This window comes from Anastrepha obliqua, chromosome 4 (assembly GCF_027943255.1).
Source record: "Anastrepha obliqua isolate idAnaObli1 chromosome 4, idAnaObli1_1.0, whole genome shotgun sequence".
NCBI lineage: Eukaryota > Metazoa > Arthropoda > Insecta > Diptera > Tephritidae > Anastrepha > Anastrepha obliqua.
The window spans coordinates 101504411-101519029 of NC_072895.1; the positions used below are offsets into that span (position 1 = coordinate 101504411).

The window sequence follows — 14619 nt, forward strand, 5'->3', positions numbered from 1 at the left end:
TTTCGGGAATCGGCCGCACTGTGCGACGTGGACATTCAAATGATGTAATTTTTCACATATAATTGTTAAGAACCGTATTTGGAATAAAAATAGTAAAACCTGAAAGAATCTGCCACGTTTTATTTTAAAACAACATCTCGGCGCGACTTTTGAAAGGCTCTTTATTTGAGTTACCTTTCAGAAAAGATTCGGGATACCAGTTAAATTACTAGTTTCAGCACAAGAAAAGTCAATGTCCTTGGGCGAATCATCGAGTATATTCACGTATAAATTCACTCTATTCAGCTAAGATTAAATATAAAATGAGACTTGTATAGTGAGACCTGACACGAGTGCTCTAGTACTCCTCTTTAATCAAAACTAAGGCGGCCGTCGTAGTCGAATGGGTTGCTGCGTGACTACCATTCGGAATTCAGAGAGAACGTAGGTTCGAATCTCGGTGAAACCCCCCAAATAAAGAAAACATTTTTTCTAATAGCGGTAATAGCGCCCCTCAGCATACAATGGCAAACTTCGGAGTGTATTTCTGCCCTGAAATAGCACCTCATAAAAAATATTATATCTGCCGCTCGGAGTCGGCTTGAAACTGTAGGTCCCTTTATTTGTGGAACAACATCAAGACGCACACTACAAAAGAAGGAATTCTGGTATATAAGTATGACATTCGTTTTGAAGGCGGACTTATTGCTGAGTTGGATTAATTCGTAAGCGTCTAATAGTTCTTATTTTTTTATTGAAATTTCGAATTGAATCTCTTACCTTTCGTCTCCGTACAATTTTCGCTGCGCAGCACTGATTTCCGCAACCGCCCACACATTTCGCATATTTGAGGGGCTGTCGTGAGCGACAATCATTTTCGGTATAATATTCTCGTACCTGTTCCTTTCGGCAAGTGGAGGTCACTACAGAATCGAAAATGAAAGTGAATAATTTCAAATTACAATTTGTGGGATGCAGTGGAATAAAATAAAATCTACTACGTAAATAATAAATATTAAATCTGTGAACTTCTGGCAAAGCAACCTATGCAACTTTAACGAAGCTTTGCTTTAAGGTTAATAAATGCTGATCTATTATAGAAAAAATTAGTACAGTGTAACCTCTTCTAACGGACACTTCTATTGGACGGGCACTTGCCTTGGGCGCACATTTTTTCCCTACGACAAGTCTTAGGCAATAGAGCAAATCATCCTATCTTGAGTGGGCACCTCTAGTGAGCGGCCAACATTTTACTGACGGTGAGTGTCCGCCTAAGGGAGGTTTCACTGTACTTTATTCAACTTTTTTTAGTATGGTTGCTCAAGCTAAGGCTATAAATTATTAATTGATTAAATATTTCTATGAAGCAAGCAATTCAGTGCCTTACACAAAAGTAGTGCACAGAAATATACAAAATATCAACATGCGATATTAAATAATATTCTTTTAATAAAATGATTTAAATGAATGTGGTTCTGCATAGTATGTATGCATGTATGGCACAAGTACATACATATTTATGCACATGCAAACCACTGAACGAAGTATGAATGAAGAATATGAATAATACCAGTTATTGATGCGGGCTCTGTTGTGCCCTCACCTTGTTCGCAGTAACGGCCCTTCTGGCCCTGCTTGCATTTGCATTGGTAGCCATCACGGTAAGTGGAATTAGGAACACAGCGGCTGCCACGGCGACATTTGTGATTTTCACAAGGATCCACCTGTGCGAATAAACAAACGCATGTTCGATTTATTTAATTATTAATTTATTGCTTTCCTTTCACCTCTTTAATGTGCGGCGTTTCATCCATAAAATCTTGCTCATCATCCTCCACAGCTTCACCGTCGACCAATGCACAACCAGGTGTGATTTTCTGCTGCCTTGCCGCATTCTCGAAGTCAACCAGCTTGTGATTTATCCACACCTCCTTCATGCAGCCCTTGAAGCTGGTCAAGTTACGTATTTGCCAATTCTTATACGCTTGCTGGCCCGGTTCCGGCGGCAAGCCGCCCAAAAACATTGGTGTGGTCAATTTGAGAAAATCATTAGAGCCTTCGTTTATGATCGATCTTGCAAGACCGCGATCGACGCGCAGCGTAAAATTCTTCTTAATAGCCAACAGTTCTACACAATGATATTTACCATCGGCAACCATTTCGAAGCTGTACATTGTGGAAACCGGGTAATTGCCCACGTCATAGCTTACACGTATGCGTCCATTGAAAAGCTCGACAGCTATATGCGCATCCTGGCCGTCATACATAAGTATGCCATTTTGCTCTGAAGTACTAAATACGATCGTTACATTGGCATCTGGTTTGGTACGTAATGGCTCCATCTCCACAAAGGAATTGTTATGCACAAAGCTAATGCTCGTCAAGTACTCGCACCACTTGCCCGTGTAGCCCGGATGACATTTACACAAGTAATCCGAGCCAGACGGATTCGGCTGGAAGCAAACGCCATGTTTGCATTCATGATTTTGACAAGGTGATGTCTGCGGATACATCATCGAGACCATATTGTGGCCCTCACAATATTTGCCCGTGAAATCATCTGGACATTTGCACACATAATCATTGATGCCATCTATGCAGGTGCCGCCATTTTGGCATATGTGATTCTGGCAATCGTCAATGTTTTGCGTGCAATTAATGCCTTGGAAGCCGGCCATGCACTCGCAAGTGTAGTGTGTAAAGTGATCGTGACATTTGGCGCCGTTTGCGCAAGGATTAAATTCATCACTGCAAAAGTTGATCTTTGTGTCGCAGTATTGACCTGCAGGGAGTAAGAAAATTGTGGGTATTTAAATAAGATTCAGGCATCATCAAAAGACGCCAACCGCCAACACATACCTGTAAACCCCGGCTGACATTCACACGTGTACGATTCTACGCCATCCACACAGGTGGCATTATTCTGGCATTTAGTCTCACCCAAGCAATCGTCAATGTTCGTTTCACAACGCGCTCCTGTGTAGCCAGGCGCACACTGGCAGCTGAAACGTCCCTCCTCGAGCACAGTGCAGGTGGCGTTGTTGCGGCAAGGATTGCCATAGCAGGCATCGATCATGAATTCGCAATGCTTGCCGTGATAGCCCGGCTGGCAGAGGCATTGGTAGTCGCGTTGTGGCAGCGGTATGCATTGCGCCTTATTTTCACAAGGATGCGTATAACAGGCGTCACATTTCGCCATAATCTCATTGCTAACTTTGCTTTTGCATACAAAGTTGTGTGAGGGTGTTGAGAGTATCAATTTGTCCTTCATATAATCGGGTTCGGCGCAACGCGCTATACCCGGCTCTACATAGTCCAGTTTGATCCAATCCGAGAACCATTTGAGTGCGCAATCGCAGTAAAGTGGATTGCTGCCTAGGGCACTAGGAAAAGGTACAAATTTAAAATAATATGCTTGCATGACTTTGAGGTATTTAAATATTTCCCTTACATGTGCGTTAGTGATTTCATGTCTTCAAATGTACCCTCCGGCAGCATCGATATGCGATTGCCATGCAGTGAGAGTACGCGCAGATTCTGTAGGCCAGCTAGGGCGTAACGTTGTAGACATTGCAAATTGTTGTAGGATATGATGCTGTAATTGCCAAATTAATTGTGGAAAATAATAATAAAAAGTGAGTGTTTGGTAGAGCGAAGTTTGTAAAAAACTGTCTAACAAAAATGCCGATTTATGGACGTAAATTGTTACAGGAAAGTCTTCAAATAGTAAACATTTTTAGCATCTTCTTCTCGCAAGAGTGCAATACAAGGTATGATACCCTCGATATAACGAAATTTCTATCTTAGTAGCCAACCAAAAATGTTCATCAACTCCTATAAAACCGATTGACGGACGCAAATTGTTACTTAAAAGTTTTCAAATTACAGTCTGTGTCAAAAAAAGGAACCGCGATTATTCATGAAGTATAAAAGCTAAACATATAAGGTTGTCAAAAAAGTCTTGCGGTACTTTTATATAATTTTCAATTGTTCATAAAATTGGTTATAATAATGCGATTTAAGTCAAATATGCGCCGTTTTGTTCGATGACGAGTTCCCAACTTCATAATGCCCCTTTTATAGAAGCTCGCTTCCCTATTGTCAAAAAACTCGGAGAGCCAATTTTCACAGACTCTCTTGTGGACAACTTCCGACTACCAAGCTCCTTCGCCATGGACAGAAATAGGTGGTAATCACTTGGTGCGAGATCCGGACTATACGGTGGATGCAAAAGAACCTCCCATCCGAGCTCCCGGATCTTCTGGCGCGTCACCAAAGATGTGTGTGGCCTGGCGTTGTCCTGATGGAAGACAATTCGGCCTCTGTTGATCAAAGGTGGCCTCTTCTGCATGAGTGCTGCATTCAAACGGTCCAGTTGTTGGCAGTATAGGTCCGAATTGAGCGTTTGGCCATAGGGGAGCAGCTCATAGTGGATGATTCCCTGCCAATCCCACCAAACACACAGAAGAACCTTCCTGGCCGTCAATCCAGGCTTGGCCACCATCTGGGCAGCTTCACCGCTTTTCGACCACGACCGTTTGCGCTTCACGTTGTCGTAAGTGACCCACTTTTCATCGCCAGTCACCACCCGCTTCAAAAACGGGTCGAATTTGTTGCGATTCAGAAGCAATTCGCATGCATCCATACGGCAAAAATGTTTTTTTGCGTCAAGCTTCTTTTTGAATCCAAGCTTCTTCAAATGGTTTATAACGGTTTGATGAGTCATGCCCAGCTCTTGGCCGATGCTACGGCTACTACTATGCCGGTCTCTTTCGATCAATTCAGCGATTTTATCGCAATTTTCGACGACAGGCCTTCCGGACCGTGGCGCATCTTCGGTCACCTCTGCACCAGAACGAAAAGGTTGAAACCATCGTTGTGCGGTGGAAATGGAAACTGTATCGGGTCCATAAACTGCACAAATTTTATTGGCAGCATGAGATGCATTTTTGCCTTTATCGTAGTAGTACTGTAAAATATGCCGTATTTTCTCTTTATTTTGCTCCATGTTTGCGACGCTATAACTCACGAACGACTAAAAGCAAACAACAATTAATCAAACACGTGTTAGCACGTGAAAAGAGCTTCCCAAAAAGCTCTAGCGTGAACCGATGCGACGAATACAACTAGAACTACGCGCTTGCAAAGACAAGCTTGTGGAAATACCGCAAGACTTTTTGGCCAACCTTATATATTTAAAAATTTTTTACATGAAAATATGTACAAAACTACGAGCCACTATTACTCAATAAGTCGTGTAGTTTTCATCGTTGTCGAGTATAGCCTGGCATCTTCTTCATGCTTTGAACCAGCTTTTCTGCGTAGATCGTCGACAAACAGGACTAGATAATTTCGGCCCTTTCGAATGCGTGCATAAAAATACCGCCTCAAAACGCTTCGTGTACTTCTCACTCATTTTTGTTTGGTTGCGTTTACGGGAAAGTTTCGAACGACACTAACTTGGGTTAGCACTGGCGTCATAGCCCTTGAGCAAAAAGCAGAACGAAATATATCTTGAAGTTACAAGAAAAAACCGGTTCTTTTCTTCTGACATAGACTGTGTGTATAACGATTTCTTATTTTTTCTTTTCACGTGAGGACATTGCAAGGTATGATGGATGCCTACTTAAAATTTCTTGAGAACAATTTTGATTTTGCTGGATCTCAAGAGTTTCTTTTAACTTACTTATTCTCTCTTTGTACTTGGGAACTAACTAAGGTAGATTCCACGCTTCTAATCTCTTAATATGACTACGTTCCACCACTCCATCACTGATTATTTCACATTCCAGTTCTTAAATGTGCCTTTGTTAAACTCGGCAAAAATCGCTTAAAGGGGGTAGGCAGCTCCTCCAGCATTTTTAAATTTTCCATTTTTTTTTTGCTTTAAAAATTCATTTACAATTTAAAGAATATCTTTAAAATGTTTTAAGCTTAATAGAAAGTCTAAAAAATCCTTATAAAGTCAGTGAAGAGACGAGCGACGAACGAAAGATGAGTAAGAACGAAAACTTTAATCGCGTTTTTCTAGAAATACCCTTTTTTCCGCGCTGTCGAATATAACTCAAAAAGTTATCAAGATATCAACTTAAAATTTTACCTCGAATTTTATATTAATTATCACTAAAAATATTGTTTTGATAATTTTTTTTTATACAAAAAGTGTAATTTTCTTCTTTTTCACTTCAATTTTTCATTTTTTTTTTCGTTAAAAAGAGGTAAGTACAAAGCGGAATAACTTTTTTTAATGAAAACTTGTTGTCTGGTTGATTTCAGTTGGCTACAAGAGGCTAGACATTCCACGGCGCAAATTAAAGGAGCGACGTTTGCGCTGCTGTATCGCCGCCATTTTTTATTAAAAAAAATGTTTTTATATATATTCATATAAGCATGAATATTAAACTGCCCTCCCTGAAGCGGGTATCGCGCCAATCAAGAAGAAGAAGTTTGTCGGTATTGGGCAAGCATCTCCGTATGCAATTAGACTTCAAAAATGTAGTGCCTGGATAACAAACGGAGTTCTGTCTCAAGAAACCTTGATCTTACAGTTTGTATTCTTGTGAGAGAAAACGAGAGCTAATCGAGGACCGCTTGCCACCCGATGAATGTTTTTTGCAGTCCGCCCGTAAAATTTCGAGCCTAAAGGGTTTTAGTTTTCATCAGTGACTTCATAGAAGAGTTGGTAGGAGTAGTAACATCACAGTCGTAGAGATTTTTCGCGTCATTAAATAATCAATTAAGTAGTTAATATTTCCTCCTGACCAATGTAATGGCAGGTAGCAATTAGAGCATTTTTTCAATGTTAAAGAATAGCAAACTTTTATTAGAAAAATCGTTACATTGAGTTTTAAAGGTAGAAATTTCGGTAGCTCATACTGGCGAAGAAGTACAAAGAAAAGGCTTAGACTGCCTCTTTCAATTCACAAAGAAATGAAAGATATTAAGCTAGATTTTACGCCAATCGTAATATAAGCACCACTCCTTCCATAAATCTTATTAAGAATGAAAAAATGTAAATGCATATGAACAAACACGGCGACAATCAATGCTTCAACAACGTTGGTTGTCGTTGTTTAGCTATTAGTAATTTTATATAAAAAGAGGGAACTGACAAACTGTGATTTTTTACAGCCATTTTTCAGTACACGGAAATGGGCAGAAAACACGAAATATTTTGCTTGCCTTGAAGAGGCAGAATCGGTCAGAGATTAAAAAAAGAGGTATGATGCCATGCTATACGGCATATAGCAAAAATTATTTATTTTCAGAAGGAAACATTTGAGCTCCCTTTTACCCTCTTGGGCTAGATTTCAGGTAAAGTAAAAGGCACACAAACACAGTGCGTTGTATTATACTATGAATACTGCTTTCAGCAGGTGTTGTCTACAGTTTCGGCAAAAAACAAAAATCTACCATTCCTGCTTAAAATTTTATACTCAATCGTATGGTTTCTACTTACAGCGTTGACAGGTTCGTCAGGTTGGCAAAGGTGTAATTAGAGAGGAACGTGATTTGATTGTTGCTCAAATCCCTGTTGAGAAAAAAACAAAGAAATCGAAAAAAACGGCACAAAAGTGGAAGAAACAAAAAGCAGGAATTAGTAACATAACTTTTCCAAGCGCTTATTCGCATTTTTTTCTCAATCATTCTTCTTCTCATCATCATTTAGCTGTGCACACTTACAATCTCGTCAAGGATTTCAAATGTCGTATCCGATCCAAATGTATCATTGTTATTTCATTCGATTCTAGATATAATTCTGACGTTTCCGCCGGTATGCCACGTGGTATCTCTTTTAATTGATTGCGCGAACAACGTACTACGGTGCCGGTGCAAGTGCAGGCGGGCGGACAATAGCCATCGCCCAAACAGCCTTCATTGTTGTCGGATGTACATTTGAACTCGTTATGTGGCAGATCCTTAATTTGCATATCACGTACTTTCGATGGGGCAGCACAACGTGCCGCACCGCCGACCAAACCCTTCTTTCGTAGCCACTCGGAAAACCAGGCCAAATGACAGTTGCAATTGAATGGATTGGCAGCCAAGTTTCTGTGGAAAGTGGAAAATGTAAAGTGTGAATTGAAATGTGGGCTTTTATTAGATATGGAGATATACATATGCATGTGTACATATGTATGTACGTGTGTAGATAAGTTTGCATAGAGATGTGGAAATGCAAATAGGAGAAAAATATTGGAAAAAAGTCATGTGGTGCAAATGAATTGTCGTAGCGGTTTTTAGAGTACAATATGGTTATATTCACATAGATATGTATGTGTGTACACATACTCTGCGCGGTACAAATCGTGTTGAGGTTTGGTTTTTTATGTTTAGAACATAGTGAGTGTGTTGCTTTTGTCGCGCTGGTTGTTACAGTGACTCCCAAAAGCATTTATGTAAGAAACATAGCAAAACTATTTCGAAACTAATTAAACAATTTTGAAAATACTCCTTTATATATATATATAGTACATATGTAACACAGAGTATAACACAAGGTGGCACAAAATTAATCAGCCTATCGGAAGATTTATAGTTTGTGCAAATAACTTGGCAACCACACAGCTGCAGTACACAAGCAGACAAGCAATTTAGCACGTAAACGTCAAAATAAAGATTTCCCTCACTCAAAAAAAATTTTTTTATTTAGTAAAAGATTTGTTCTAAAACAAAATTGGGTGATTAATTTTGCGCCACCTTGTGTTATACTCAGTGTTACACATGTATATATATAAAGGAGTATTTCCAAAATTTTTTAATTAGTTTCGAAATAGTTTGCTATGCTTCTCTTCTGAATGCGACCAAAAATAAAGTCCGAATAGTTGGAAAAAGTTTCTTCCTTGCATTCAAAGTATTAAATTAAAGTAAAATAGCTTTTGTAGTTAAACACGCTTTATATCTGCATTATTTAGTCAAGAATTGAAAATATAAAATAAACAGTATTTAAATTAGTCGAGTAATTGATTTATACAAAAAAAAACCACAAATTTAATAAAAAAATTATAAAAAACATTAAAAATTAAAAAAAAAATTATAATTACAAAAAAATAATAATTATAAAAAATAGGAACACAAAAAAAAAAACAAATATAATGAAAAAAACTATAATACAATAATAATAAAAAGAGTAAGACAGGAAAAAATAATACAAGAAAAAGAGTAATAATAAAATAAAAACACCAATAAAAAACAAAATAAAATAAATAAAATAAAAAATAGTATTTTTAATATATTATTATATATATATATAAATGTAAATAAAAATACTATTTTTTGTGTGTGTATTATTATTAATTTTATAATTATTTTGTTTTTTATTGGTGTTTTTATTTTATTATTATTCTTTTTCTTGTATTATTTTATTCCGTCTTACTTTTTTTATTATTATTGTATTATAATTTTTTTTCATTATATTTGTTTTTTGTAAATATTTTTATATATATATATATAATTGGCGCGTACACACCCTTTTTGGGTGTTTGGCCGCGCTCTCCTCCTATTTGTGGTGTGCGTCTTGATGTTGTTCCACAAATGGAGGGACCTACAATTTCAAGCTGACTCCGAACGGCAGATATTTTTATGAGGAGCTTTTTCATGGCAGAAATACACTCGGAGGTTTGCCATTGACTGCCGAGAGTTATGATTACTCTTAACAAATTTGTTTTTTATCAAACTATTTTGCCCTTAGCTCAGCGTGGATAAAAAAAAAATATTTTTTTCTAATATTTCAACACATAAAAATAATATCACACATTTTTATAAATATAATTCAAAAATAAACAATTAAAAAAAAAAAAAAGATTGAAAACTTGTTTAAGCTTAAAAATATTTGTCATTTCATACTATTAAGTTTGGTGAATATAAAAGATTGACTGGCAATTGACGATGTTCCCTCATTTTTCGAGTAATAGTTTGGTGAAATTTTCATTAAAAAATTAAAAAAAGTGATAATTTGTGGCACCATTTTTTTAATTTTTTCCAAAACACTTTCTGGCTTATTTTTTCTTTTAGAGAATAACCACTTTTCTTAAGTTTTTTTCCAAAACAGTTTTCCACCAGACACAGCTAAGTGTCCCTGAAGATGAATTTTAATTGAGGCAAAAATATCGACAAATAGAAAAATTGTAATTGTTGTTTTATTGTTAAGATGGTCTTGATTGAGCTCGCAAAAAAAAAAAATAAAATAAAAATTAATGTTAGACGTTTTATAAAGAATAACGTAAAGAAAAAAAAAATAGAATAATCCTGTTTTTGTTACAGACAAAAACAAAAACGTTTTGTGATCGAATAATAAAAGTAAACATAAAAATTTAAATGTTTTAATATAATTAATTTATAAAAAAAAATATTTTGTAAACGAAAACTCAGAACAAAAAAAAATTAGATCTTTTTATATAATTAATTTAGAAAAAAATACCGCTTGTGTATTTTAAAGAAAACTGTCGCCCACAACTTTTAGTAATCTTAGCACTCAACAAACAGAGCAAAATAATATCCATATTGTAATAACATTAATAACATTTTTGCAATGTATTGATATAGTCCATCGACCTTAAGATATTTTTAATATTACATTAATATTTTAAGTTTTTTTTTTTATTTATTAACCTATAGTATGTTCTTTATTTCCATTAAGAACTTGCTTAACAGCAGTTAAAAGCTCTGTTAAGTTTCAGACATACCAAAAACTCAGACTATGCAATGTCAAGAGGAGCATCTGCAAATTTCATGATTCTGGTTTGCATGTGCTACTTACAAATAATGGATATACTCCCATTTGGCTTATTATATATTTATGCATGTAAGCAAATATTTATGCTAAAACTAAGGGAACCAATAATTTCATTTACGAAAATTCTGCCACACAAAATTTAATTTTTTTTGCACACTCTCAGTTACAGCTCTGGCTGCGCCTGAAAGTGTCTTAAAAATTTTTACTATTTTAATGTTATTATCGCTGTTCAGATAACATTTTCTGTTAGAATAGAAAATTTGCTTTAAGAATAGTTTATCACCTTGACATGCGTTTAAGCTTTTTTCCTAATACTTCCTTTGAAATTCTCTCCTATAAGCTCATTTGCATACCGAATTCACTATTTTAGAACGAAATTAAAAATGTTTACTATTTTAATGTTGCTATCGCTGCTGAGATAACATTTTTAGAATAGTATATTTGCGTGAATTCGTTTTGAAAGAGTGCACGAGCTCTGTTAAAAACAAAATGGATGGAAATTCGGACATTTAAATGCGATATTTAACTTTAGTTAAAGCTAAATGAAAAAATATTGTTAACATATACCCTTTGGAGTACCATTGAAGCTGCTTGCCTTTTGCCTTTTTTAAACGCACGACTGTACATACCTATATATTATTGGATACCAGAATCATCAGAATATAATCGCTAGTATGACATATCTTTCACCATCTTTCAGTTAAGGAGTTAGTGGAGCTACACTTTAAGCTCGTCCATTTATTTAAGGGGCATTGAGGCCAATAGGTGAGCTACTAGCGGTGCTTATTTTTGGTTTGTTTATGGAGTGTTGAGACTTACATATACTCGCAATGGTTGTAGGGAGCTTGATGGTTTAGCGAGCAATTCCAAGAACAAAAAAATATACTGGATTCAGCTAGAGATTAAGTTTTAGCTTTTAAAGTTAAATCATAAGCATCAAAATTATTTTTAGTTGGCATGAATATAAATGCGAAATACGAGTATAACAATTAGTTAACCATAAACAAAAAAATTTCAAGCTATAGAATTTGATAAATTGAAAAGCTGATTTTTGTGAGTTTTGCGTCACTTTGCGCTCACGAGTATTCTATGCACAAAAAAAGCATTGCTGTTATTGCGCAGGTGTCCCTCATAGACAATTGCCAACTACATTTCTCCTCCCATACCACTTGGCATTTCATAGCAAACCCTACTTTTGTAGTGCACATACATCCACACATACACTTTTGCATGGTAACAATGAAAGTATGAGCATATTCAATCATTTACCAACGTTGGAAGGAAACTTTTGTAGTGGCCAACATATGTAGGCACGTGTGTCTGTATGAATGTTCATATGTAAAATTTGAACACTCTTATAATACATGTGCATGTATGTGTGTGCATTGAAGAAAAGCAGAGTGTGTGAAAGTATTGTATGCGATGAGTAGCTGCAGCATTGTGCACATCAAATTAGGGTGATTCTGTGTTTCAAGTGTTTCATATTGTATTTATATGCAAGTGCATACATACACACACACTCTCTGCTTACAGATGTATGTATGTAGGTACTAAAGCACTATAAATTTTTTACGCAGCAAGGAAAAAAAGTACGTTTATGGTTACTACTAGTGCTTTTAAATATATTTATACATATGTATTTACACACATACATATGGATGTTTGTATAAGTATACAATTGTGCTTATTGCCAGTCGTTGAGCTTGCCACTTAAATCATCGACAAAGCAACAAAGGGATGTGCAGCAATATATTGCAAGTCGATCACAGCAGCCAGCGCAGCGTTAGCGACAGCAGTCGTAGGGAGTCTGGACAAGGCAATGATATATCCAAGGTGGTAACATCGGTGCTCTAGTCTGGTTGTCGTTATCACAGCAGGCTCGAATGCCCCGCATATTGGCGTGCAAATGCCCATATATGAATGTATGTATACGCCATATGCAACGCACACAAGCACACATTCATTTGACACACACACACACTATATGCCGCGCACTGCTCGCTGTCTGTCTATTGCGGCGACTATAAATTGGAGTTCAATTAAATTACTTGTACTTTTACGCTTCCAATATACTCTACTATCGCGCTGCCTCCAATTCTATTCGACTAAACAGCGAAACTGAATTATGTACACGCATATGGATGTGTACTTGCCCATTCTATATAGGAGCATGTGCATCTTTCTGCCTTTGCTCCCGGTAACAGCAGCGCGCGCGCGTATGCTGTGAAGTTCAGCCATAACAATCAAACCCATTAACCTCATTTCTTTGATAAAAACTTCTCCGTACGCAATTTACTCAATTTATACAATGAAGAAGCAATTAATTACGCATTTGGTACATAAATATGCATCTATAAGCTACTCATATAGACTTTTTCAAATCACACTATGCCCTACTCAATAAATAAATGCATACATACAATACACACATACAGCTGCGGTCAATATAATAGTAGTGCGCATACCATGTGAAAGAAATTGAAAAAAAGTGGGATTTTTTTCCGCAAAATTTTTATGTTGTGTTTTATTTTAAAAAGTAATGACTTTTAACAATGTAATTATAAAAAATATTTCGAAAAAAACCAATGTAATGCAAATAAAATGATATTTCATATGAACTCTTCGAATATGGACGGTCAAAAAAATAGTAGTATGATTAATATAAAAAAGGATAACTAAGACATGTGTTCTTTTGGAAGGAATTTTATGTTCAAGTAAGACTAAGGCAATATTTCTTAATAATAATAGTATGTTATTAATACTTAGTAGCGTATCCTTTATTTGCAATTACTGCAGCACAACGTCGATTCATTGAATTTACAAGATTTTCACATCTCTCCTGGGAAATTGTTTCCATGCATGCTCCACTGTTTCCCAAAGCTGATTGTTGTTGCTTGGATTACAATTAGAAACTGCCTCTTTCACATCGCACCACAAATTTTCAATCGGGTTGAGGTCTGGAGACTGTGCAGGCCATTCCATTACCTCAACCCTATTTTTCTGGAACCACTCCTTCGCTAATCGGCTTGTATGTTTTGGGTCATTGTCTTGTTGGAAGACCCAAATCAGCGGCATTTCCTCCCGAGCATATGGTAGCATGACCTCCTCCAAGATTTTTACGTATACATGGCGATCCATCATTTCTTTTATCCAGTATATCGGTCCTACTCCATAAAAAGAAAAACATGCCCAAATCATGATACTGGATCCGCCGTGTTTAATCGTTTTGCAGGTATATTTCGGATTGTATTCTGAGTTAATTGGCCGTCTGACATATTGGCGCGATCCTTTTGCACCATGAAGCACAATTTTAGACTCGTCTGTCCATAAAATATTTCGCCATCTCTCGTCTGTCCATTCCAAATGACTCTTAGCAAACTTTAGTCGGTTGGCCACATGTCGCTTTGTTAATAGTGGCACTTTTCTGGGGCTGCGAGCTACCAAATCGTGTTCCCGCAAACGCCTGCGAATAGTTTCCACGCTTGCTTCCACTTCCAATTCCGTTTTTATTTTTCTTGCTGGCGTGAACGGATTATTTTTGGAAAATCTTACCACACGCTTAATCATTTTAGTGGACATTGCTGGATTCCGTCCACGTGTTTCTGGCTGCGATTTGTATTTAAGGGCATTACAAATCATTGTCGGTGAACTACCAACAATATCCTGCACTTCTTTATAAGTTTTCCCCATCGAAATCATTTTTTTATAAGCTGCCGCTGCTCAGCCGTGCAGTGTTTGCCTCGACCCATTGCTGTAAAATATTTTAATCAAATTAAATCAAAATTATATACAAATACACTAACAAAATGTAATACTTACCAGTGAAAGCACTTTTATAATTGTTTTATAAGTAAACAATTTGTATTTTGTATTTTATTTGTATTTTTTGAGAGCAAACTCTTCGC

General features: G+C 36.5%; 1 protein-coding gene across 3 annotated transcripts in view; it reads right to left on the reverse strand.

Annotated features, from left to right (window-relative positions):
• The window catches only part of LOC129246229 (protein slit), a 114724-nt gene that overhangs the window by 4336 nt on the left and 95769 nt on the right, over window positions 1–14619 (reverse strand). For 2 of the 3 annotated variants that reach the window (XM_054884876.1, XM_054884875.1), the window contains 7 exons: window positions 7663–8031; window positions 7439–7510; window positions 3431–3574; window positions 2839–3362; window positions 1767–2761; window positions 1550–1703; window positions 760–902 (listed from right to left, as the gene is read on the reverse strand). In XM_054884876.1, coding sequence (XP_054740851.1) covers window positions 760–902; window positions 1550–1703; window positions 1767–2761; window positions 2839–3362; window positions 3431–3574; window positions 7439–7510; window positions 7663–8031 — 2401 coding nt within the window. The remainder of the gene's footprint in view (window positions 1–759; window positions 903–1549; window positions 1704–1766; window positions 2762–2838; window positions 3363–3430; window positions 3575–7438; window positions 7511–7662; window positions 8032–14619) is intronic. The other variant, XM_054884877.1, reaches the window with a different exon arrangement.